Source organism: Hypanus sabinus, chromosome 30 (assembly GCF_030144855.1).
Source record: "Hypanus sabinus isolate sHypSab1 chromosome 30, sHypSab1.hap1, whole genome shotgun sequence".
Lineage (NCBI taxonomy): Eukaryota > Metazoa > Chordata > Chondrichthyes > Myliobatiformes > Dasyatidae > Hypanus > Hypanus sabinus.
In genome coordinates this window covers 9345159-9371785 of record NC_082735.1, presented here as the reverse complement: position 1 = coordinate 9371785, position 26627 = coordinate 9345159, and the positions used below count along the sequence as shown (strand labels likewise).

General features: G+C 38.5%; 1 protein-coding gene across 6 annotated transcripts in view; it reads left to right on the top strand.

The window, feature by feature from the left end:
* Positions 1-26627, top strand: part of LOC132383395 (protein tyrosine phosphatase type IVA 2-like) — a 97373-nt gene that overhangs the window by 37908 nt on the left and 32838 nt on the right. For 4 of the 6 annotated variants that reach the window (XM_059954290.1, XM_059954293.1, XM_059954291.1 and 1 more), the window contains exon 2: positions 23196-23729. In XM_059954290.1, the coding sequence (XP_059810273.1) occupies positions 23634-23729 (96 nt within the window). In that variant the 5' untranslated portion in view covers positions 23196-23633. Of the gene's footprint in view, positions 1-21480; positions 21734-21801; positions 21919-23195; positions 23730-26627 lie in introns of those variants that run through there. The other 2 variants (XM_059954292.1, XM_059954294.1) reach the window with 2 other exon arrangements.

The window sequence follows — 26627 nt, the reverse complement described above, 5'->3', positions numbered from 1 at the left end:
GTCTTGATCTTGTAATTCTGTTAAATGTACTTACAATGTTCCTCCAAGACAAACAGCCCAACTTCTCTAGTTTAGTCTTGTCCCTGAAATCCCTTATCTTTCGAACTGTTCTAATAATCTTTGCTGCACTGATGTGATAGGTGTATCATATCAGTGGAACATAATAATTCATCCAGCCAGTAACTTAAACAGGTTTCACATAACTTCCCTTATTGTATTCTACTTCTATGAATTCCAGGATTCCATATGCTTTATTAACCACTCTTTCAACATACTTTACTACTTTCAAATACCTGTGCACGTGTGCTTGGAAGTCCCTCTATTCCTGCATGACCTTTTTTAGTCAATGTTGTCTTGCCTTGTTCTTTCTGTGGTAGGATATCAATTCAGTTTTTCTTTCTGTTAGAATATATGTGATTGCTTTGCCAAGCTCCAGTGTTTCAACTGCCAGGGCCATCTGGATCTCTGGGTTGCTGGCATTTCAATTGCCCCATCCATTCACACACTGTCAGGGTGAGTCCAAATACAAACTAGAGGAAAATCAAAGTTGTTGCAGCAGTTTATATTAGCACTTCCTAATTTCACCTGAATAATCTGATGTATGACATGAACAATTAATCCCCCCCCCCCACCCAGTTTCCCGTCACCCAGTATCTTTCCTTAACTACTCCACTCTTTCCACTGGGGCCTGTCCCACTGTCAATTCCCATCTTCTTAACCCACTTCCTTTGGTTCTACACTTCACCACTTTTTCCTAACCAATTCCATCATTTTCACCTCTTTGTTACCTCTCTGCCTTTGTCACTGTCTCCCACTGACTTTATCTGCTAATGACCCCTCTCAGCTGGTTCCACCTATCACTTGCTAGCTCTTGCCCCACCTCATCTCTTCATACTGGCTTTCCCCTGTCTGAAATGTTGACTGTCAATTTCCCTCTGCTGATGCTACCTGTTACACTAAATTCCTGTAGTAGTTTATTTTTTGCTAATCTAAATTCAATACAGTGTTTTGGTGTTAGAAAGCACTGAACATGGCAAGTGAGAATATAGTGCTTAAAATACAAAATTTGAATCACAGACCTATGTATAATTGTATGTAGTTAGTGGAGATTGTGGTACTTGAACTTCAATCCACTGTAATTTTGACATTTAATGATAGACAACAAAAGAAAATGGAACATACTAAGTTTTATCCTTGGCTCAGATGTAAAACTTCTGCATGCAAGTCGGAAGGTTATGGATTTCTCTTATTCAAGAGACCTGAGGACAATATCCAGGCTAATACCCCAATGTAACCTCCTTTGGAGCTTGGCATGTAGATCTGACATTAAACCAAGATCATCAGGTGTCTTTTTTTAAAAAAAAAGAGAAATCCTAAGACATTGAAGAAGAGCTTGGATGTGCTGAATCTGCCTACTGCTCTTTGTCTATGATTCTGTTTGATCTAAGGATATCTGATCCCTTGTTAGAGTCTCATTACTTTTAATCTGGAATGTACCCAATTATTTTCATTAAAATGGTCTCCAAGGACTTTAAAAGTAAATCATATTTAAAATGTTTTTCCTCAATTTTCTTAGTGACAGTGGATAGAAGTTTGTTTTCAATCTTTGGTTATGGTTTGAAATTCTTTGCTTACTTTCCCTTTTAAAGCTAAAACTGCAAGATATTTTGAAATGAGCAAAAGGTTTTGTGTTCCAATACAAATCTATTGATGGATCATCATCATCAGGTGCCATGTCCAGTTTGAGCTTTGACTGCCTTGGCCCACACACTCCTGTTTCAGGTCAATTCATTGATATTCATTTCTAGTTCTCTGGCTGCTGTCTCCATCATTATTTGTCTTTGCCTTCCTCTTGCTTTCTTCCCTTCATTCTTTCCGTATTTACCGTGCATTCTAACTCCTCTTTCCTAATCACATGTCAAATGAAGTCAAGTTGCCTTTTCATGATCTCATACATTATTTCTCTTTTTGTGCTTGCTCTGTTCTTGACATCCTCGTTAGATATTCGTTTTGTCCATGAGATTCTTTGCATCCTCCTCAGAAACCACATCTCTGCTGCTTCAATTCGTTTCCTCTTGTTACTAGATATTGTCCAACATTCTGAACCATATAACTGGATAAACGTAACATTTCAGTACTCTGAGGCGGGTTGTCATGCCTAGTTTAGTGTTGGTCAGTATATTCTTCATTCTCGTAAAGGTGACTTTTGCCATCCCTATTCTTCTTTTGATGTCCATGTTGCACCTGCCATCTGATGTCACCCAGCTTCCTAAGTAGCACCTGCTTTATGAAAGTTTGCTTTATGCCACTTCACTTTTACAAAAGACCTACATACCTGTTTTCACTAACCAAAATAAATCCGAAGAGGATTTTCGCTTTTACGAGAAAAGGCGAAAAGTGAAAATAGTATTCACTGTTTGTTTTGTAGCGAGTCGTTATAGAGGCAGCATGCACCCCGAGTGGCAGAAAGCAAAAATAGCGTTCAGAGTTTGTTTTGCTCTCAGCATCAAGCCGCCATAGCTTTGAACTGCGGGAAATTTTCGCTACGATTGACAGTGCTGCAATGATTGCAGAAAAGTGTGACTTTAATTTTGAAAGGGCACGTAGGTTTAGGGCAGGTTTGCAGAATGGTTTGAGTGCTTACAAAGATCTGTATAATAGAAAAATGTGTGAACCTTCTTGTGTGCTTTCTGTCTTCCCAATTCCAGTAAGTGGAACTACATTGTACATACATTATTTCTACTTTATATAGGCTGTGTATTTATCATATAATTTCTACTTTTACTATATGTTAGTGTTATTTTAGGTTTTATGTGTTATTTAGTCTGATTTGGGAGGTTATTTTTTGGGTCTGGGAATGCTCAAATTTTTCCCATATAAATTAATGGCAATTGCTTCTTTGCTTTATGACATTTTGGCTTACGAAAGGTTTAATAGGAATGCTCTACTTTCGGATAGCGGGGGAAACCGGTACTTGTTTATGTCTTCCCCGTTTATTCTCAGCCTGCAGATAGGATTCTCCTTCTTTTTGGATATCACCATACATTGTCTTTTTGCAATTGATAGATGTGCAAAAAATGGGTCTTTCTTCAACAATTATATGTTAAGTTTTGTAGTTCTTCCTCCGTACTTGTAATTAACACAGTGTCATCCACATACGGGTGTCCCCTGTTTTTCGAACATTCACTTTACGAAAGACCTACATTTGTACCTGTTTTCGCTAACCAGAGGATTTTTGCTTTTACGAAAAAAAGACGCTTGCTTTATATGTGTGTTTACCCTGAGAAAGACTATAATGACCGTGAAACCTTGTGTGAGTAGTTTGCGCATGCAAGTACGTGCTGATTTTTTTTCCTCCAAATAGTCTTTGGCTCGCTGTCTCCCAGATTTTGATGTGAAACTACACCATATTTCTACTTTATATAGGGTGTATATTTATCATACCATTCCTGCCTTTACTATCTGTTAGTGTTATTTTAGGTTTTATGTGTTATTTGATATGATTTGGTAGGTTATTTTTTGGGTCTGGAAATGCTCCCATATAAATTAATGGTAATTGCTTCTTTGCTTTACGACATTTTGGTTTACGAATGGTTTCATAGGAATGCTCTACCTTTGGATTGCGGGGGAAACCTGTATCTGAAATTGATGTTTTCACCGCCAACTTTGATTCCCAAGATGTCTCATATTTTTTAATATTGTTTCACTGTACATATTAAACAAATCAGGGGAGAAAACACACTCTTGTCTAACACCTCTCTTGATTTTTGTAAACTGACTTCTTTCTCCATCTATTCTCACAGTGGCAGTTTGTTCCAATTACAGATTTCTGATTAGGCGGAGGTCTTTCGAATCCAGATCTAGAGTTTCCTGTAATATTTCAAATAACTTGTTGTGCTTCACTTTATCAAATGCTTTTGTGTAGTCGATAAACAAATCTTTTTGCACTTGAATAGTTTGTTCTGATAGCATCTTTAACATCAATATCACGTTTCTTGTACCTTTGTCTTTCACAAAACCACAGGAACTCTTGCAGGTGCTACCGTTCAGAGTCAGAGTGGCCCTGGGAGCAATGAATGACTAAAGGGTAACTCCACTTCCCCAAAAGCTCTGAAAGTCCCCAGTCAGAGCCTCATCACGGGTTGCAGTTTAGAGTCATACCCAGGACTTATGGATATTTAATCATTTATATGCACAGGATGGCAGAGAGTTAATGAATGCATAGTTTCCAAACTGGAGCGACATAAATAATGGAGTGCCTCAAGGATCAGTCATTGGCCCTCAGTAATTTCCCATTTATTAGGTACCAAGTTAGCTGATGGTGGGATGGCATGATGCGATGTAAGTATTTGGATTCCATAAATGGGTGTAAATTGAGTGGGCGAGAAAGTTGGTAAATGGAGTTTAATGTAGGAAGTCGTAACACTCTTCAGTACGAGGAATCAAAACACTGACTAATTTAAATGGAAGAATACTGCAAATGTGCAGAGTAAGCAGAAAAGCACAAAATGTCCATGTACAGGTGCAGCAAGTAACCTAAGAAAATGGCTTTTATTGCAAGGGAGTTGGAGCTTCTTAAAAAAATAACACATTTTTTCGGTTGTACAGCTTATTGATTCCACACCTGGAATACTGTGGACAGCTTTGGTCCACTTATTTAAGAAATGTCCTAGCATTAGAAGCAGTCCGAAAAAAAATACACTGATTACTGGCATGAGATTATAAACATGAGAAAGTCTGCAGATGCTGGAAATGCAAAGCAACACATACAATACTCAGCAGGAGGCTGACATTGCAGCTGACACCCTTCTGCAGGACTGAGAAGGAAGGGGGAAGGTGCTCGAATATAATTTGGGGAAAGGGAAGGAGGCTAGCTGGAAGGTGATAGGTGACGCCTGGTGGGTGGGAAAGGTCAAGGCCTGGAGAGGAAGAAATCTGACAGGAGAGGAGCATAGACAATAGGAGAAGGGGAAGAATGAGGAGATCCAGGGAAAGTAATAGGACAGTCGAGAAGGTCCACTCTTTACTTTCTTGCAGAATATGGCTAATATCTAGGATTCTCTATCCTGAGATGTTGTGCAGAGTAAATCTCGGAGATATTGAAAGAAGAGGAAATATTTTCTCAAAGGTCAGGCAACTGAGAGCCACATGGAAGTGACATAGAAAGGAAGTTGAAAGAAGCTAGATCAACCAAGAGGCTGACCTGAGGGCCTAATAGCTCCTGTTCTTGGATGTACTGGGCTGTTCAATAGCACTTGTGTGGTGATTCAGGAAGATACTTAGCTCCAAGCATCATTGACTATCAAGACAGGCTTCTAAAATATCAGGACACAGTGCACAGTTAAACAGCTACAGCACGTAATGTGACAAGTTATGGCATCAAGTATTGTTATAATTATTTTTGAGGAGAAGTTAGAATGATCATGTCAAGTGGCTCATATTTGGTGTTCTGTATTTGGGAATGAAGCAGATTTCTAATAGGACTGTATATTATCTTAGCTACTTTGTCAATATTGAAGTTGTCCGTGCCTGTCTCTAATCTAGAGCACTAAGAAGTTCATTTGTTCTCAATTTTTCCCTTATTTTGAATGTAGGACAGGAGGAGTAAACCTCAGCAAGTGACTGAAGACCAGATGACAAACATGATTGATCCTAACTATTTTTTAAAAAATCATCCTCTTTGATTGTGTGCCCATTTTGGTTGCACACCAATTTACTTTTTACTTGAAAGCATTTGTTTTAATATAAACGAAAGATGCCATATCTTTGGAGTTGATTTGTTTAAGTTTGTTTACCATTTTAATTCAGGTTTGTGATAATCCTAGATAAGGTGAACAGTAAAGTAGAATATAATTTTCAGACTGAAAGAAGTGAGGGTGAAGACAAAGCAAGGGGAAAAGTGAGACAGATTTGGAAGAGCTGGTTCACCATAGCCTTGAGAAGACTCGAAGTTATTTTTTTGCTGCTGGTTAAAATTACAACTTAGCAGTTCCACTGCAGTAGATATTTCTCTGCTCCAGAGAATACTTTGTGCTTTTGGCCATTCTCCTACTTGTGCCTGTGCATGTTTAAAAACAGCTTGAATCTCTCAGGTACCCAGTGGGATGCTAATAATACCTTGATCATGTGCATGGTATTTGTTTTTCTCCTGTGTTTCAGGTAGTTGTTGGGGCCCTATTCCTTTCATTGAACAGTTGTCAGAACAATTTGGTTGAAACAATTACTTCCTCCCCTACCTTCATATCCACCACCACCACTTCTACTGTGAACCAATAGCCTCTCCACTTATAGCCGAGCACAGAACCGCTGGATCTCTTCAGAAAGCCTTGAGAGATTTCAGTTCCTCACTTGGTGCTATTCAGGCATCAGGAGGTTATGGTCTCCCAGTGCTCTTGTGAGCATATTGGTGGGTCCTAGCACGCAATTTCCCATTTGTACAGTACATGGTACAAAACTTGGAGCATAATAAACTGGAAAGAAGTTAGTAAACAACCTCAAGAACATAGGTTACTGGAAAGGCAGCTAAGAGATAGCTGAGATAAATTACGGAGAAATGCAGTGTGACATTTTGGTGAAAAGAAAGAGGCGAGGCAATATAAACTAGAAAGCACATTGTCAAAGACGTATAGGAATAGTGAGGGAGCTTGGGTTGTATGAGCATAGCTTGTGAAATTTGTCAAGACAGGTTGAGACAATCAGGAAAAAGTATTCAGAATAAATAAAAACATTTGAGTGCAGGAGGAAGAAAGATGTGAAGAATTTTTCTAAATCCTCGATTGGCCATAATTACAATATTGTTCTGCTGTGGCTGTAGACAAAAGGTGTAAATAGACTTCCTGCCTTGAGGTGAGTCGTGTGGCAGCAGAACTCTCAATGGATACGATTAAATATTCTCGTTTCAGCCTGATACAGCTAAAAAGTACAATTACTTCCATGGTCAGTGCAATAAACAAAGGTGCCCTAATACGATTCAACAAACTATCGCTGCTTAAAACTGACGGAAACAATGCCGATTGTGGATGTACCCCTCACCAAATTCCATGCAGGAAATGTGGCTCCAGGTCAGGGATACAAGTGCTTAAGGAAACGGGGTTTTAAACTCCCAGTGGCAACTATCTTGCTGGCAAGCATGCAGTCTCTGATGAATAAAATTGATGATCTCAGAGCTAGGGTGCAAAATCAGAGGGACATTAGGACCACGTGTTTCACAGAATTCTGGTTAGCCCCTTCTGAACCAGATGCGGTGATTCAGATCGACGGGTTTACTATACACTATCTGGATAGATCTCTTAAAAGCAGAGGTACAGGAGTATGCCTCATGATCAACTCTTCATGGTGTACATATCAGTGCTGTTCCAATTCTTGTAGTTAAGTGACATCCATTTTACCAACCACAGGAGAATTCTGGGATTATTTTGGTAGCTGTATACATTCTACCTCAGGCCAATGTCAATCAGGCTTTAGATGATCTGAGCAATGGGATCAACATGCACGAAACAGCACATCCTAGTTCCTTCACCATCATTTTGGGGGATTTTAACCGGGCCAGTCTGAAAAAATCACTAAGCAATTACCATCAACAGATCACTTGCAATACCAGTGGAAACAACACACTGGGCCACTGTTACACCACCATCAAGAATGCCCTCACTTCAGGAAGTCTGATCATCTGGCTGTACTTCTACTCCTGAGTATAGGCAGAGACTGAAGACTGTAGCACCAGTAGTGAGGACCAAGAAGAAATGGACGAGAAGCACAGGAATGCTTACAGGACTGCTTTGAATTGGTGAACTGGACTGTTTTCAGGGATTCATCTTCAAACTTTGTTGAGTATGTTGCAGGTGTTACCAACTTCATTAAAACCTCTGTGGATGAGTGTGTGCCTACTAAGACTTGCTGTGCATTCCCAAACCAAAAGCTATGGATGAACCAGGTGGTACATCGTCTGCTGAAGGCTAGATCTGTGGCATTCAAGTCTGGCGACCCAGGTCTGTATCAGAAAATCAGGTATGATTTGTGGAGGGCTATTTCAAGGGTGAAGAGACAATTTTGAATGACGTTGGAGGCGACATCTGATGCACGGCAACTCTGGCAGGTTTGAAAGACATTACTTCCTTAGAATGCAAAACCCAGTAGCATGAATGGCAATGATGCTTCACTACCAGATGAGCTCAGTGCCTTCTACGCCTGCTTTGAAAGGGAGAATACAACTACAGCTGTGAAGATCTCTGCTGCACCTGGTGACCCTCTGATCTCTGTCTCAGAGGCTGATGTTAGGCTGTCTTTAAAGAGGGTGAACCCTCGCAAGGCAGAATGTCCCGATGGAGTACCTGGTAAGGCTCTGAAAACTTGTGCCAACCAACTGGTGAGAGTATTAAAGGACATTTTCAACCTCTTACTGCTATGGACGGAAGTTCCCACTTGCTCCAAAATGACAGCAGTTATAAAAAGAATAATGTGTGCTACTTAATGGCTATTGCCCAATAATGCTCACATCTACAGTGATGAAATGCTTTTGAGAGGTTGGTCATGACCACACTGAACTGCCTTGGCAAGGACCTGGACCCACTTTAATATCCCTATCGCCGCAATGGGTCAACAGCAGATGCAATCTCAGTGGCTCTTCACACAGCCTTAGACCACCTGGACAGTACAAACACCCATGTTGGGATGATGTTCATCGACTATAGTTCAGCTTTAACACCATCATTCCTAAAATCCTGATTGAGAAGTTACAGTACCTGGGCCACTGTACCTCCCTCTGCATTTGGATCCTCGACTACCTAACTAGAGGACCACAATCTGGATTGGTGATGATATCTCCTCCTCACTGATGATCCACGCTGGTGCACTTCAAGGGTGTGCACTTAGCCCACTGCTCTACTCTTGTCTATACCCATGACTGTGTGACTAGGCATAGCTCAAATGCCATCTATAAATTTGCTAATGATTACAGCCATTGTTGGTAGAATCTCAGATGGAGACGAGAGGGCATACAGGAGCAAGATATGCCAACTATAGCAGAGTGGTGTCGCAGCAACAGCCTGGCACTCAACGTCAGTAAGACAAAAGAGCTGATGGTGGTCTTCAGGAAGGGTAGACGAAGGGACACATACCAATCCTCAGAGGGATCAGAAGTGGAGAGAGTGAGCAGTTTCCTGGGTCTCAAGATCTCTGAGGACCAAACCTGATCCCAGCATATTGATGCAGTTATAAAGAAGGCAAGACAGTGACTATACTTCATTAGGAGTTTGAAGAGATTTGGTATGTCAACAAATACACTCAAAAACTTCTATAGATGTACGTTGGAGAGCTTTCTGACAGGCTGCCTCACTATCTAGTATGGGGGTGGTGCTACTGCGCAAGACTGAAAGAAGCTGCGGAGGGTTGTAAATTTAGTCAATCAGTTACAGTACATGTATAATGAATATATTAACATTGCAAAAACAAATAATGTATATTTTAAAAAAGTGAGGTAGTGTTCACGGGATCAATGTCCGTTTAGGAATTGGATGGCAGAGGGGAAGAAGTTGTTCCTGAATTGTTGAGTGTGTGCCTTCAGGCTTCTGTACTTCTGTACTTCCTACTTGATGGTAATAGTGAGAAAAGGGCATGTGCTGGGGGTAATGAACACCGCCTTTATGAGACACCATTTCTTGAAGATGTCCTAGGTACATTGTAGGCTAGTACCCAAGATGGAGCCGACTAAATTTACAGCCCTCTGCGCTTCTTTCAGTCCTGTACAGTAACCCCCCATACTTGACAATGATGCAACCTGTCAGAATGCTCTCCATGGTAAGGGTTCTGATTATCAAAAACTCTTTGTTTTTGAAATCCCAGATTTCAGGTGTCACTTTAGAAATGGCATTAACTTTACTTTCAAGGTATTTATTATTTGTATAGATTGTAGTACTTGTGTCACCATTTTCAGTCCAGACCATGTCATTCCATTTATTGGATTTCCATTATATCATCATGTCATTTACTTTTTCTTTGTGCAGTTCTTCAAGCAGAGTGTGAGATTCCAGGCCCGTTGTGTGCAATGTGTGGAATCTGAAACTGTAGGCTTCCTTCTTGGAGCCTTTATAGCAGCTGCATAAAGCTTTGTGATCTCAGCATGTATTCCTGAATCTTGGAATGTGCCAGTCTGCAAAATTCAATTGTGGACTGTTCATTGCACTGGAAGAATAACAAATGACCTTTCTTAACACAAGGCTGGCAGATCACGAAGGTGAGATGTCTGCTGTTTAAAGGCATTTTTTTTGTCTATGTTTGGTTAAAAGCAGTTTGTCTGCCAGTTCTAGTTGGTGGGGAGAAAAATCGTTTGACTTGTTTATGCTATACTTCTGACCATTGCTGATTATGTATTCTGGTTAAACTAACATTGATTTGGGGAATGTTGGAACACGTATATGACTTGTAAAGACAAATATCAATGTAACAGTCTTAAGTGAACCACCAGTTCAAAATAAAGTTTCTTAAAGTTATCTTCAGTTCATCTTGATGTGGTCTGGTCACAAGTTGTTGCCTGTTACTCATGGATGAGATATAGTGATTGGCAGGAAGCATAGGTGTAGAAGCATCATGAAAATTAAATATTATTTCAGTGCCTACAAACTACCACCTATGTCATTATAAGTATAAAACATGAACTAGAATTAAGTCTTCAATCATTTCACACTTAAATGTTTGCTTTTCTCATTCACGTATGTTTGCACATGCAGATTTTAAACTTCACTGCAATTGAGCCGCATTGATTTTCCATTTTTCCTTTTTGATGCCCTTATGTTGTATAACTTTTTGTTACTTCTCAAGCCATTTAGTCTGGTTTCTATATCAGTTCTCAGAACAATCCCATCAATCCTGTTCATCCAGTTACAGGTATTAACCTGTAACCTTTCGAATCCATCCATTCCACCCTGTTCTACTATCCACTTATTTACAAGGGGTAATTTACTGTGGCATTTAACCGTGAATACAGAAGATGACATTAAACAATACATTCAGTGTGCTGGAAGGGGCTCAGCAGGTCAGGCAGCATCTATGGATGGGAATAAACAGTTGACATTTTGACCGGAGACCCTTCATCGGGTCCTAATGAAGGCTCCCAGCCTAAAACATTGACTGTATTAGTCAGCTCCAGGATACTTGCATTTTGAGTGAGTTTTGTGTAACTACCATTGACTTCAAGGTTAAGTTTGTATCCTTTAAGCCTGATGAAATTAACCATTGAAGCAATGACTATTGAGGGGAATACTCCCTTTGCAGGAATTGTACCTTACAGAGTTAATCTTGAATTCTTGGCCCAACTACAAAGGACCTGACATCCTGATGAAGGGTCTCGGCCTGAAACGTCGACGGCGCTTCTCTCTATAGATGCTGCCTGGCCTGCTGTGTTCCACCAGCATTTTGGGAGAAGTGTAATGAATTGCCTTTCATTTGACTGGATGAGTGTAGTTCCAACAATGTTCATTACAATGCAGAAGAAAGAACCTGGTTTAAAGCAGCATGGTCATATTTATAAGTTCCATTTCTTTTGCCACCCGTGCACCATAATTATTCATAATGTAATATTACAGTTATTGTTGTAGGATGCTCTGGTTTTCCCAACCTACAAAATCAGCAAAAAAGACTAGAGCTGTAGGCATCAATGGGTCTAAATCTTGAGCAGCTCCAGTGTTTCCCACAACCAGCTTCCCCACTACCCTATTAACGTGTATAATTTGTTAGAGTACACAGATGTATTGAAGGGTCAGAATCAGTTCTGTTATCATTGACATTTGTCATGAAATGTGTTTTTCAGAAGCAGTACAGTGTAAGATATGTAAATTTTAAGTTAGAAAATAATTTGTGCAAAAGACAAATAAAGTAGTTTTCATGGACTGTTCGGAAGTCTAATGGTAGAATGAACAAAGATGTTCTTAAACAGTCTTCAGGCTCCTGCATCATGTCTCCAATATTGAGTGAAGTTAGCTGATTCTCCAACAATCTGCAGCTTCTTGCTATCCTGAGCTGTGATACAGCCTTGAATGTTGCCAGAATGCTCTCTGCTGTACACCTGTAGAAATTTGTAAGTCTTTGATGATATACCAAATCTCCTCAAACTCTTAATGCTGGCCTTTGTGATTGAATCAATGTGTTGTGCCCAGGAAAGAACCTCTGAGATGTTGAGCCCCAGAAACTTGAAACTGCTCATGTATTTGCACTACTGACCCCTGAATGTGTCCTAGTGTGTGTCCTCTTGACTTCCTGTCCAAGTCCACAGTCAATTTTTAGTCTTGCTGAGGTTTATTTTACTTAATATAGTGTAGAATAATAGACCCTTTCAGTCCTTCAAGCCACATTGCCCAGCAGCCTAACCCTAATCATGGGACAACTTACAATGACTGGTTTATCTACACACCAGTGCGTCTTTGGACTGTGGGAAGAAACTGAGGCATCCGGTGCATTCCACAGGGGAAGTTACAAACTCCTTAGGGGATGCTGGGATTGCACTCTAGATTTCACCCTGAGCTATAATAGTGTTGTGCAAACCACTATGCTACAGTGATGCCCAGGTTGTTGTTGCAACACCATTCACCTAATCTGTCTCACTTCTGTATCCCTCCTGTATCCCTCGTCTCCATCTAAGATTTCGACAACATTGAATGATGCCGAGCCACACAGACGCTAGTGTAGAGAGAGTAGAACAGTGGGCTAAGCACCTATCCTTAAGGTGTGCCTGTGTTGATCGTCAGCGAGGAGGAGACTTTATTACCGATCCATATAGGTTGTGAGTTTCCTATAAGGAAATAAAATATCCAGTTGCAGAGAGAGGTACAAAGGCGTGGGTCTTGAAGCTTGATGATTAGTAGTGAAGGGATGATGGTATTGAACACTGGGTTGTAATCAATAAACAGATGAAATATTGTATGTACAAACCCCATTTCCAGAAAAGTTGGGATATTTTCCAAAATGCAATAAAAACAAAAATCTGTGATATGTTAGTTCACATGAACCCTTATTTAACTGACAAAAGTACAAAGAAAAGATTTTCAATAGTTTTACTTACCAACTTAATTATATTTTGTAAATATACACAAATTTAGAATTTGATGGCTGCAACACACTCAACAAAAGTTGGGACAGAATTAAAGTAAGATTGAAAAGTGCACAGAATATTCAAGTAACACCGGTGTGGAAGACTCCACATTAAGCAGGCTAATTGGTAGCAGGTGAGGTATCATGACTGGGTATAAAAGTAGCGTCCATCAAAGGCTCAGTCTTGCAAGCAAGGATGGGTTGTGGCTCACCCCTTTGTGCCAAAATTCGTGAGAATTATTAGTCAGTTAGTCAGTTCAAACGGAACATTTCTCAATGCAAGACTGCAGAGAATTTAGGTCTTTCAACATCTACAGTACATAATATTGTGAAAAAATTCAGAGAATTCAGAGACATCTCAGTGCGTAAAGGGCAAGGTCGGAAACCACTGTTGAATGCGCGTAATCTTCGAGCCCTCAGGCAGCACTGCCTAAGAAACCATCATGCTAATGTGTCAGTTATAGCCACCTGGGCTCGGGAGTACTTCGGAAAACCATTGTCACTTAACACAGTCCGTCGCTGTATCCAGAAATGCAACTTGAAACTGTATTATGCAAGGAGGAAGCCATACATCAACTCTATGCAGAAACGTCGGCGAGTTCTCTGGGCCCGAGCTCATCTCAGATGGACCGAAAGACTGTGGAACTGTGTGCTTTGGTCAGATGAGTCCATATTTCAGCTGATTTTTGGAAAAATGGGCGTCGAGTTCTCCGTGCTAAAGATGAAAACGATCATCCTGATTGTTATCGGCGAAAAGTGCAAAAGCCAGCATCTGTGATGGTATGGGGGTGCATCAGTTCCCACGGCATGAGTGAGTTGCATGTATGTGAAGGTACCATTGACTCTGAGGCATATATTAGGATTTTAGAGAGACATATGTTGCCATCAAGGTGGCGTCTTTTCCCGGGACGACCACGCTTATTTCAGCAGGACAATACCAGACCATATTCTGCACGGGCTACAACAGCGTGGCTTTGTAGGCACAGAGTGTGTGTGCTTGACTGGCATGCTGCCAGTCCAGATCTATCTCCTATTGAAAATGTATGGAGCATCATGAAGAGGAGAATCAGACAACAGAGGCCACGGACTGTTGAGCAGCTGAAGTCTTATATCAAGCAAGAATGGACAAAATTTCCAATTGCAAATCTACTACAATTAGTATCCTCAGTTCCAAAACGATTAAAAAGTGTTATTAAAAGGAAAGGTGATGTAACACAATGGTAAACATGCCTCTGTTCTAACTTTTGTTGAGTGTGTTGCAGCCATCAAATTCTAAATTTGTGTATATTTACAAAATACAATTAAGTTGGTCAGTAAAGCTATTGAAAATCTTTTCTTTGTGCTTTTGTCAGTTAAATAAAGGTTTACGTGAATTAACATATCACAGATTTTTGTTTTTATTGCATTTTGGAAAATATCCCAACTTTTCTGGAAATGGGGTTTGTAAGGGTTATCAGTGTTTCATGTCTGAGATTCCTAAGCAGTTTGTTCAAAATGTATATTTTGCATACACGTAGTCTGTAAATTTCATGACACAGAAAATTGTATGATGTTTGCCACTGTCTAGTTGATTAAAATATTATAACTTAACTGTTCCTTAACTATGTCATTTTCTATGAATAGACTTAAATCTGTATTCAAGCAATTGTTTTGAATTTTCCTACATTTGTGACAGTTCATAGGATATTAACCACTTAATTTAGTGGTTTTGTTGTGAGCTGTTTGTAGATATAATTATTAAAATATGTTCAGCCTTTATTTCCAAATTTGCAATGTGCAGGAGTCAGATACATTTCAGTATAAGCGGTTAGTGAGGAAGAATTATGAGAAACAGCCCAAAGGAACTTCCAGTGTTGTGCTCTGCTTTAACATCCAGGGAGTTCTGTCCAGACATTTTTAAAGACTACCTCCAACAATGCTTGTCAAGTACAGCATGTACATTTCTATAAGTTTTCAATTTTTTTGTTGCCAGACCAATGATTTAATTTTCCTTTTAAACTCTGCAGTGTTAACTTTTGGGTTCACTTAGTTTACTTAGCCATGGTCTTATGGAACGCTGCTCACTGGATTGAGAAGTAGAGAATATCAATTATTTTAAAATAATTTGAAAATAACTTGAGAAGGACAAGTCTGATTTGAGATATGGCTTTCTGTGTATTTGTATTTAAAGTGATGGTAACAGAAAATCCTCATCTATCAGATTAATGCACAGACTAATTGATCTTCTTTAATGTGTTTATTTTTATTTATTGAGATACAGTGCAGAATAGGCCCTTGCCTAACCTAGGTAAGTAAAGTCACACAGTGGGAAGTGTGAGTGCCCTTTTTACCATCAAATACCCATTTGCACTAGTTCCATTTACGAGCATTTCATCCAAAGCCTCTATGCCTCAGCAACTCAAATATTTGTCTGGATGCTTCCTACATTTTATGAGAGTACCACTTCCATCACCTAATCAGACAGCTTGTTCCAAATTCCAACCACCTACTCAGTGGGAGAAAAAAATTTCTCCAGGTCCCTAGTGAACTTTCTCCAACCCTACATCTGTGTCTTGCAGTTTTAGACACCGCTTTTATGGGACAAAGTTACCTACTGTCTATCTTGTCTATCCTCCTCATAATATTCTGCACCTCCGTCATCTGTACTTGACTGCCTCCACTCAATATATGATTACTGTTAAAGAGAATACTGAATATACATTTTGGCAACTTTATTTTAAATCAATAGCGCTGTCATTCCAATGCTGATTATTAGCAAATGAGAATATCAATTTAATGCTATAACAAATCCTGACCTGAAGTTTTTTCAACTCTGCAGGCTGTATTCTGCGTTTGTTCCTGCTTTCACTTTCTTACTATTTCTCTCTCCCCCCCCCCCCTTAGCAATAAATTGAGATGAATCAAGTAACTGGAAAATATTGTCCAATTCACATGGATATTAAAATAATATAGAATGGAAAAAAGTTACTTCGTTCATGCCAGCCAAAAATCAAAAGTAGATCATTATCTCCTCCTAGCACTTGTTTCATAGTCCTGCAAATAGTAGCCCTTCAAGGATCCATTCACAGTATATCAAACATTACACCGTGGTATACATTGAAATATATACACTGAAATATACATTTCAGTACATGTATACTGTAATTGATTTTCTTATTATTTTATCTTTGTTCTATATTATCTATTGCATTGAACTGCTGCTAAGTTAACAAATTTCACATCACGTGCCAGTGATAATAAACCTGATTCTGATTCAGTCTTGTCAGTAGTCTGTGTTTAGGGGAATAAACCAGCAGAAAAGACCTACAATTCAAATAAATCACCACTCGTTAACCTTTTCATTTTTTGCCATAACTAGTTCTTGAAAAATACAGAAATAACTGGTTTTACTCAAATGCTCTGATAAAACCTCACTCTTCTGAAACTGATTTTATTGTGTGTGTCTCCTGCGCTGACCTTCACCACCATCTGCTGTATTTTACTTTTGGATAATAATTATCCAGCACTGACATGACAAACTATTTCTATACTCTCTCATTCTATATAAAAATTTCTTGTAATATGATGACCAAAAGTGTATATAATTGAATTCATGTTTGATGCAATTTAATGTTTAGCAAGTATTCAATTCTTGACTGCTACTGCTGCTATAATTTTTGTAAGAAAGCACATTAAATCTATTTTTTAACATTATTTATCCTCTCACAAATGCTGTTTTAAAAATACAAATGTCTTGATTGGCATTATGGTTGATCTTCATAGTTACCTGGGTTATTGTGTTGCTAACGGTGAAATGGAAACCAGCATTTCATTTATACTGCACCAAACCTCACCTCTTGCTTAGGAAACTGAACCTCCGTGTGAAATGTTAAGTGTAACACTTATGATATTGGCAGTTTTGAACAAGTTCACTACAATGCTTTGGACTTTTTCCAGAGAGGCAACTGCAGGCCTTTTAACATTTTGACAGTCCGAAGTAATATTTCTAATTTAATCTGAGCATTACTATGGAAGAGAGTTCAAGGAAATTTTGTTAGGAATTCTTAACCACTCATGTCAGTTGTAGTAATAGCCTCATAATTTGTTTCTATTGAAGAATGAATAGGATAAATTAATAACTTCACATTTCCTTCTGATGAATGCTCTTTTATAGTATGTGCGTGCTTGAGGAATATCATCCATTATGTCTTGCTGCTCTCCAAAGCTATACTCCTTTTTGCAGTGTTAACAATTTTTAAAAAAAATATCTGCTTGAACGAATTTTCACAAAGCAAGTTTCTACAGTGTACTGGAAACTTGCAATTCTCCATTGCAGTTGTCTGAACTTTTTTAAAAACTGAAAATACATTGTGTCACAATTTAAAGTGTTGATCTACTTGGATTTTTTTTAAAATTTGGGATGTTGCTGTTGAATGTCACCAGGCCTTAGATCTTTTGAATAATTCTATTTCTTAATTTTGCATTTTAGAGTAGAAACTCGACTTCTAATTTTCTCTTCCATTTCACTTGTGTGGTGTCCAAAACAAAATCTACAAATAATACAACATTACATTTGGGGTTATTTCCAGAATCTATTCAAGCAAAAGGTTTGGGATTGGTGGCGGGCAGGATTATTATAGACTAAACAAGACTTTGGGTTAGGGCTGAGATTTGGGAGTATCAAAGAGAAATGGCAATAGAGGTCATAATGCCTAGACTCAAAAGGCCCATAGAGAGGTTGGTCAGGAAACCTGTTGGATCTTGTTAGGGAGGAAGAACAATTAAGTCTGGGCATGCTGAAGTGGGAGGTTTGCATCATATTTATGTGGGTGGTTTATGGAATGGATAAAAGTTGGTAGGAAGCACACTAGGATTGAATTTTCTATTATTAACAAAGATTATATGTGGTTGCTGTATATTGTTCTGCAGATTCTAAGAGAAGATTCAGGATATGCCTGTTTCCAACAATTGGGTTTTGTCAGGAATGATGGAACATTGATGCAGCAATAAAATCAAACAGGAAAAGTGCAGGCATGCTGTTGGTGACAAATTCAGGAGATTTGATTATATCTGTCTTGACCAATTTGAAGTAATAGTTGCAACTTGAATTTTTATTCAATGAATCTTGTAATGTTGCCAGAAATTCTGTATTCCCTGAATGAATAACAATCCTTATTAGCCATAAGCCTCCTTTATCAACTGCTTGTGCTCAGGGAACCAAGCATGGTATATAAACAACAAACTAAATATTTGACCTTGGAAATTACAGAGTAAAGTGCTGAGCTGTCAATATCAAGGAAGCTAAGTATGATGCACATCTACATTGGACGTAGCAGTGTGATAATTTAAATAGTGTTATTAATGAAACTTGAAAGATTTGAATATAATTTTAAATAAGCAAGGTATGAGTTTTATTTTTTGCAAACCTAGTTTTTTTTAAAAAAAGCTGTGTGAATATTGTTTCGGATGATGTTTTCTGTCTTCTAGAATAGCATTTTGGGAATTGTTTTGCATATAGCCAAGATGTGCCCACAATTTAATGTCACATCCAAATGGTAGTATCACTGATGGTGCAGCATTCTCTCCGTCCTACATTGAGGTGTCAAACTAGAAAGCCTGCTTAATATCTCCCAACAGGTTTTGTAAAGATGCTACTATTGAACCAAGCCTGAGCATTACACTACACATGAAGTCTCTTTACTGTGAACACTGAGGGGAATGGGGAATGTGTAAAGATCAATAACAATGTAACTCTTATGTCAGATGTAGAAAGAAAATAGATACGTACACTGAAAATGATTCTAATACTTTAATACTGCAATGTATTTGGATCTTTTAAAGATCTTTTGTTCAAATGTACCATTTTTAAATTTCAAAATGTACATCCTTGTATGATTTTTTAAAAAATAATCACACAGGAAGGCTTTCTGCATTCATATAATTTTTATTCTGCCTCAAGAATACTCATCAGTAGAAAGAATACTTGTGTAACATTCCTCTGTAGTATAGATTTCCTCCTTCAGACTTCATAAATGTTCTGCAAATTTATAGATAATTTTTTATAATAGTAAACTGTGTCAAATTTGGAAGCTGTCACAACTGTATGATAACATTCAGATGATTAAAGAAATAAAAGTTTTGGTTGAACTATAATTTGAGACAGACATAAACAAAATCAATAAAAGACCATCCAATTAGGGTGTTCAACCAAGAGTGCAAAGTCAACAAAGTAAACAAATGTGAAATAGGGAACAATAATAATAAGCAATAAATGTCAAAAACATGAGATGAAGAGTCCTTGAAAGTGAGTCCACGGTTGTGGGAATGTTTCAGTGATGGGGTGAGTGAAGTTATCCCCTTTGGTTCAAGTGACTGATGGTTGAGGGGTTGTAACCAAATGGTGCTAGTCCTGAGGCTCTTGTACCTTCTTCCTGATGGCAGCAGTGAAAAGAGAGCGTGCCCCTGATGATGGATGATGCTTTACTGTGACAATGTTCCGTGTAAATGTGCTCAGTGGTTGGGAGGACTTTTCCCTTGTTCAACCGGGCTGTATTTGCTACTTTTTGTAGGATTTTCCATTAAAGAGCATTGATATTTCTGTATCAGGCTGTGATGCAGCCAGTTGATATACTGTCCATTTCACATCTATAGAAGTGTGTTAGATGTCATGCAGAATCTGCAAACTCCTAAGGAAGCAGAGATGCTGCTGTGCTTTCTTTGTAATTGCACATCCGTGCTAGGCCCAGGACAAGCCCGCCAAAATAATAATACTGAGGAATTTAAAATTGTTGACCCTCTCTAGCTCTGATCCCCTGATGAGGACTGGCATATAGACCTCCTGGTTTCCTTTTCCTGAAGTTTCTAATCAGCTCCTTGGTCTTGCTGGCATTGAGTAACTAGGGTTTTCAGAAATGTGGTGCAGTGGTCTTTTAAAAAGTATTTGAGGCATATAAATGTTGCTGCTAATCTGTTAAAGTTGATTTTATTGTCATATGCACAAGTATGTGTATGCACAAGCACAAAAATATTTCTAATTTAATCTGAGCATTACTGTGGAAGAGAGTTCAAAGAAATTTTGTTTGGAATTCTTAACCACTCGTGTAGTTGTAATAGCCTCATAATTTCTTTCTATTGAAGAATGAATAGGATAAATTAATAACCACATTTCCTTCTAACATCACAAACATAAATTGTACTCAGTTCCTACAAGAAAGAACACAAGTCATTTTATACAGTTTTATAATCCATGTACTGAGAGGTGAAACTAATAAGGAATACCTGAGCATTGAGTAGTAAGAACTGCTGGTTGCCCATGTCTTTGAACTGGGTGTATTTCAATGCTGCCGTTTAGTTACCAGGAAAAGCATAATTTTTATGAACTGCCAGATTACAAATACCCAAGGGCGGACACATTTTTTATTCAGGACACAGGTCATTTTATAGTTATTTTCTGTAAGTTTCAAAATTTCAGTTATTTTTGTTTCATGATATGATTTTGTGACCATGTTGTGCAATTATCCACCTTTTACTATTGATGGTCTGAGATAACATCAGAGGAGAGAGAAGAAAAAAAAGTCAGATTCCTCGGAAATCTTATTTGGAATGTGTCATTTTACCACCCTCCAGTCCTCACAGTAAAACAATCCATTACCATCAGCCCATATGGGAACACACATGTAGGCGTCTGGGTGAAATACTGAAGAACTACTACATGTTTTAAATTCTTTTTGATTTTCTGAAGATAGAAATGTGTCAGGGTGAAGATGTATGATGTAGTCAGACTTTGTGCTGTCATCCTCCTGGTTAACAGCATACTGTTAGGTCGATATTGGAAGGCTTTTTAAACATAAATACAGCCAACTTCTCAATGTCCATAACATAAGAAAGTGAAACAAGGAACTTTTAAAGTCAGAAGTCTAACAAAAGGAGTGGAAATTCAGATGACTTGGCCTCTAGTTGGACATGGACCTGTGCTGTTACAAAAAAATTCCGAATATTAAGACAAGTATATCTTGTGATACTTACAAAAATGCCATTGATGTGAATGGAATGTGAGCTGGCGTCAGGCTTGATTGACGCATTTCTTTTGAAGTTACATTAATAGTTAATATTCTAACCACATTTAAGTGGAGGTTGCTGCAGATTTTGGTGTGTACTGTGGGAGGTTTGTACACATAGCGCATAATATTCTGTTCTGAAAAATGTCTGCTACACAACCAGAGCGGAATGATGTAGGAAATAAATTTGGCATTTAGTAACCAGAGAAAAGCTAAATTGCAGGTTACAGTAACTGAGCCAGGATGTTCTAGGGTTGTGGAGGGAAAGGGAGGAACAAAGTGGCTCATTTATAGCAACCAGTTCGAGCTTTGCTAGCCCAAGGACAACAGTAAAACAATGTGTACAAACCTGCAGCTGCAGGTTTTGTCACTTATTCCAAGGTGTTTTACTTTTCTGATAGAAATCAGCTGGCTGATTTGGTAACTTAATCTGTCTGCAAATCAGGTTGCCCTGTTTAAACGGTCATAGTGAAAATACGGTGGTCTATGCTGTGTGTAGCTGCATTTTTTTTGTTTCTGTTACTTGCAGATGGGTAGCAGTTTGGGGATCCCTTGGGCTTTGAAGGCGATAAGCATTTTACTTTGCCACCATTCTTGGAAAGAACGTTTTAACCCAGGTGCAGTCTAGTCTTCAAGTTGTCATTCTTTAGACATGTTCCATATTTTTACTTGGTTATCAACAGTCCTGTTTGATGCTGTACTTTGATAACTATTTTATACAAAAAATTTCAAAACTAACTTATGACCATCTATTGATTTTAAGTATGATGTACAATCTTAAATCTTTCATTTCAAATTTGGGGTAAGTATGTGCCTGGTTATTAAGAGATGTTTAATCTGTAACTTTGCTTAGGTGTGCAGATGTTTTTGAAAGCTGCACTTTGTAACTTTTGAAAGCACTGATGTACTCAAACATTATATATAGATACTGTTAGGCTTCATACTTTTTGATTTCAAGTTAACAACTAATGCCAAAAGGCTGTGTGCAGTAAGTGCGTTACATGATTTCCATGTAATTGTAAAACTTAAGCTGCTTTTCTTTAAATTGAAGTTCAAGTTGATCCTAGATGGTTGGTGTAGTTTATTTTTAATTTGAACAATTCGAACTGCTGCCAGTATACGAACTGAAGCTTCCTGTCTGCCTGGAGCTCATGGGCTGTTTTGATTATTTTGAGGCAAACACTGCCAGTTTTATTTCTTTCCTTCTCCTAATTTTGGTTAAGGATCCCCCACCCCATTTGCTCTTCATTGGAAGTTTGTTTGCCTTTTTATCATTGCAGTAGTGGTTCTGTATATCATTCACTACATTTTTAAGCATACACTGGAAATGGTGAGGAATCGTGACAGAATTTTGGATTGTGTGTTTCTCCAGTGGCACAGCTCAATTTATAAAGCTACACAGGGGGTGATATTCTACATTCATTTCACCAGTTGCTGTCGACAAACATGACCTTTTATTGCTGCTGAAAAGAATATTCATTTGTGGTGGGGACAGTATTGGCTTTAAATGTAATGCTAGGATGTGTTGCTGACTCTTGGCAAGACTAACTGGCTTGCTAAGTTTGTACATGAAGAACAACCAACTTGGATGAAGTACTACTAGAGGAAACCTTGTAGAGCCCCAAGAGTCATAATGATTCCAAGGGAAGCTCAGGGGAGGAGTTAGAGTCTGGACATATTAAGGAGAGGTATATATTTTCCAAATAACTTTTCAGTTATGTTTTATTGAGTAACAGAGCCAAACTCAGTAATCCAAGTTGTTGAAATGCATTTAGAATTTCATTGGAAAACCCTGAGAAAAGTAACTTTGTCAGGAATTGGGTAAACTGTTTAAAATGTTTTGATGTCCACTAAATGACATTTTTGGAAGAAGTTGAAAGAGTAAATACTGAAGTGATACTGGGTTGGGATGAAATTTTTTTACACAACTAACAAAGGGTTGAATGCTTTGGTATGTTTCTTTATAGGTGATATGGAGTATATTACGCTTTAGTGTTATATCAATATTCAAGACTTGAGTATATTTTTGCATGTATTTTAAACAAGATGCACTCATGAGTGATTCTTTCTCTTCAACAGCAATTCAGCGGTATTTCCGGTTGCTCATTTATGGAGTTTCTGAAGGGCAGCAGTGATTATTGCCAGGCACAGCACGGCCTCCTTGCTGACAAGTGAACTTGGGTCTCTTTCCTACCATTCCACTGGGAAACGACCTTAAACGGAAAATTGACATCAACAAACTGGGATTCCTCTGGATACTGGATTTAAAAATTAGATAATTTGTGAGAAGAAGAGGGCAGTTGTTCTTCCAGTGACCTTGTCTGGATGGGGTAAATCTACTGGTGTTTTGTGCACTTGGATGCTTTAAGTAGCACCATTGCACAGGGACACCAACCTTCTGCGTTCTATATCTAGCTGTCAGTGGAGGTTTAAAAGCACAAGTACCAAGAGTGAAAACAAACACAGTTCTGCTTCGTCTCCCTATTTTTAAAACTTGAATTAAGTATTGCAGCCACAATGAACCGCCCAGCCCCAGTAGAAATACGTTCCGAGAGTATGAGATTTCTCATCACACACAACCCAACTGATGCTACGCTCAACAAGTTCACAGAGGTAAAAACAAATTTGTCTTCTAAGCCAATAAATAAATTATCAGAGCAACTAATTTTTTTTGATGTACTCTTGTCCTTGCCCAGTTTTATGGTTGATAGCTGTTTCTAAAAGAGAGTTTAGAAGGAAATGGTAGTTAGTGATAACTTTTCATCCTGTAAGTTTCAAATCCAGCTTAGATGGAGGAGAAAAAGCAGGATTTCTAGTGGCCAACCATTCCAATTCCCATTGCCATATCACATAAGTATGCATTTATATTGTATAGTGCTTTGAAGTCCAGCAAGTTTAAAGTAAATATTGAAGTAATGACAATCAATTTATAAGTTGTTTTGGGTTTCAGATCCTCAATTAAAGATGTTAATCTTGAATAAGAAATGTATAATGAATTGGCTTACTTTTCTAAATTCATCACAATTTCTAAATTGTCAACGTGTAAAATTTTTTGAAAAGTTTCAATTATATGTGTTTTGGGCTTTTGCTCAACAAATCTGTTTTCTGAGCTAAGCACATCTCATGGAAAAGCATGTAAGAATTTGCTTGCTTTATGTTCTCTATAATGACACACCTGCATATATTTTGCACAATGTAATGAAATTGATCCTAGGTTTATCATGTTGGTAAATGAGATTTTAAGTAGCTATATTAAGCTCAATTTGTAGTTAGTCTGATGTTCCATTCACATACTGAACCAGCAAAGAAATAATGCCTCCAAGAGTAGTGTCTCTGGAAGGAAGGATGATCTTTGAAAAGAAGGAATCCTTTGCCTGATGGTTTAAATTGTATAAATCTCTAGTTTGAAAGATATAGTACATAGCAGAAAACAAATTGAACAGATGTATCAACAGAGGTGAAAATTGGTTGAGTTATGAATAGCGATAAAGATTGTCAAAGGGTACAGCAGAATATATAGTGCCTTGTCAAAGTATTTAGCTCCCAGCCCTTTATTCACATAAATGAGTATTACAACCAGTGATTTTGATCAATTCAACTGAAAATTTTTATTTATGAATCATATGCTCCTTTTTTTCCCCCACAGTAGAATAAAAAAAACAAAATTGTAAAGCATGAAAAACTAAAAATTCAAAAACTGAAATGCCAGTTGTTGAAAATTATTAATCTCTTCCTCCCTCCGGGTTCAGTACTTAGTTTAACCACATCTTGCATCTATTACAGTCTTTTTTGATGTTTGTATTTTGCACAACATGATGGAGCAAGATTTCCCCATTCCAGGGTCTTACCAGAGATATTCGATCAGGTTAAGGTCAGGACTGACTGGTCTACTCAAGGACATTATTCTCTTCATTTGAAGCCCTTCATGGTTGCCCTGGCAGTGTGCTTTCAGTCGTTGTTCTCCTGAACAACTTGCAGAGGCTAACAAGTTTTTAATCCAGGATCTCTCTGTATTTAGCAACATTCATCTTCCCATCTATACTGACCAGATATCCAGTCCCTGCTGCTGAAAAGTATCTGCAGACCTAAAGTCTGTCACCACCGTACTTTACATTAGGGATGATGTTGCCTGGGTGATGTGCAGTGTTGGTTTTATGCCACACTTAATGTTGAGGTCAAAAAGTTACATCCAACCTCAAGACTGTCCTCAACATCTTTATAGTATCTTCTAAGTGACACTCTGCAAAGTCTTTACAGGCAAGGATATGTTTTTTTAGCTAGGCTACTTCCTTACCACGCTCCCATAAATGCCCGTTTTGTGCAAGACCTTAGACCAGGGGTCGGCAACGTTTACCACTGAAAGAGCCAATATGGACCCATTTCCCACAGAAAAGAAAACACTGGGAGCCACAAAACCCGTTTGACATTTAAAATGAAATAACACTGCATACAACGGGTTTTTTTGCCTTTATGCTATGTATAAACAAACTATAATGTGTTGCATTTATGAAATTGATGAACTCCTGCAGAGAAAACGAAATTACATTTCTGCATGCAACAAAAACATTTTGAACTCCGAAAAAAAGACGTTGGTTTGAAGGTTACTCCATAGTTAGCCTACCTTGGATCGAAGTATTAAAAGAAAGCGCGCACTGGCGGGTGTCAGGCATTGGCAGTGGTGATGTATATCAATAGCGATAAAAAACACGTTGTAGCGGTGTGCTACACGCAGCGCTAAAATAAAGACACTGCAGTCAAAGGTAACTTTATTCGAACTAAACAGCCTTGCTTTAAAGCCTCCCTCAACCCGTCCCCGTGGGCGCGGATGCACCAAAAGACACGTACTCACAAACCCCCGTAGGCTATCTCCCTTAGCCGGAACGGTGGCTAATTGCGAGCCGGTTCGGATGTGCCAGGAAATGGGGTCTCCACAAAGTTTTTAGATTGTACAAGATCACCATAATCTTCAAATTTCGAATTACATTTCAAAAGCTAACAAACCACGGGGAGCCGCATCACAGAGATGAAAGAGCCGCATGTGGCTCCGGAGCCTCAGGTTGCCGACCTCTGCCTTAGACATTATGGAGTCATGAACTTCATTTTTGCAGCTCACTCAGAGTGACTGTTGCCGCCATAGTAGACTCTCCTGTAAGTGCTATTCTTCTCCAGTGACTAAGTTTAGAGGGATGGCCTGATCTAGGTGTGAGTGGTTTTGTATTTTTTCCACTTTTTCGTAATGGACAGCTCTGAGGTATGCTCTGTGCATTTGAGATGATTCTTGTACCCTTCCCCAGATTTCTGTTTCTCTATTATTACTTCTCTGACTTTCCTTGAGTGCTCTTTTGTTTTCATTTTGGTTTGGTCTGTTGAAAATCATACTGTTGGACCTTACAGAGAGAGGGGGTATTCTTATAAATTCATTGAAAATAGGTGATCATCCATCCAATATTCTGCATCAGCAAATTGAGTTGGTAAGGTAGAAAAGCTAGCATAGTAATTACAAAGAGGATG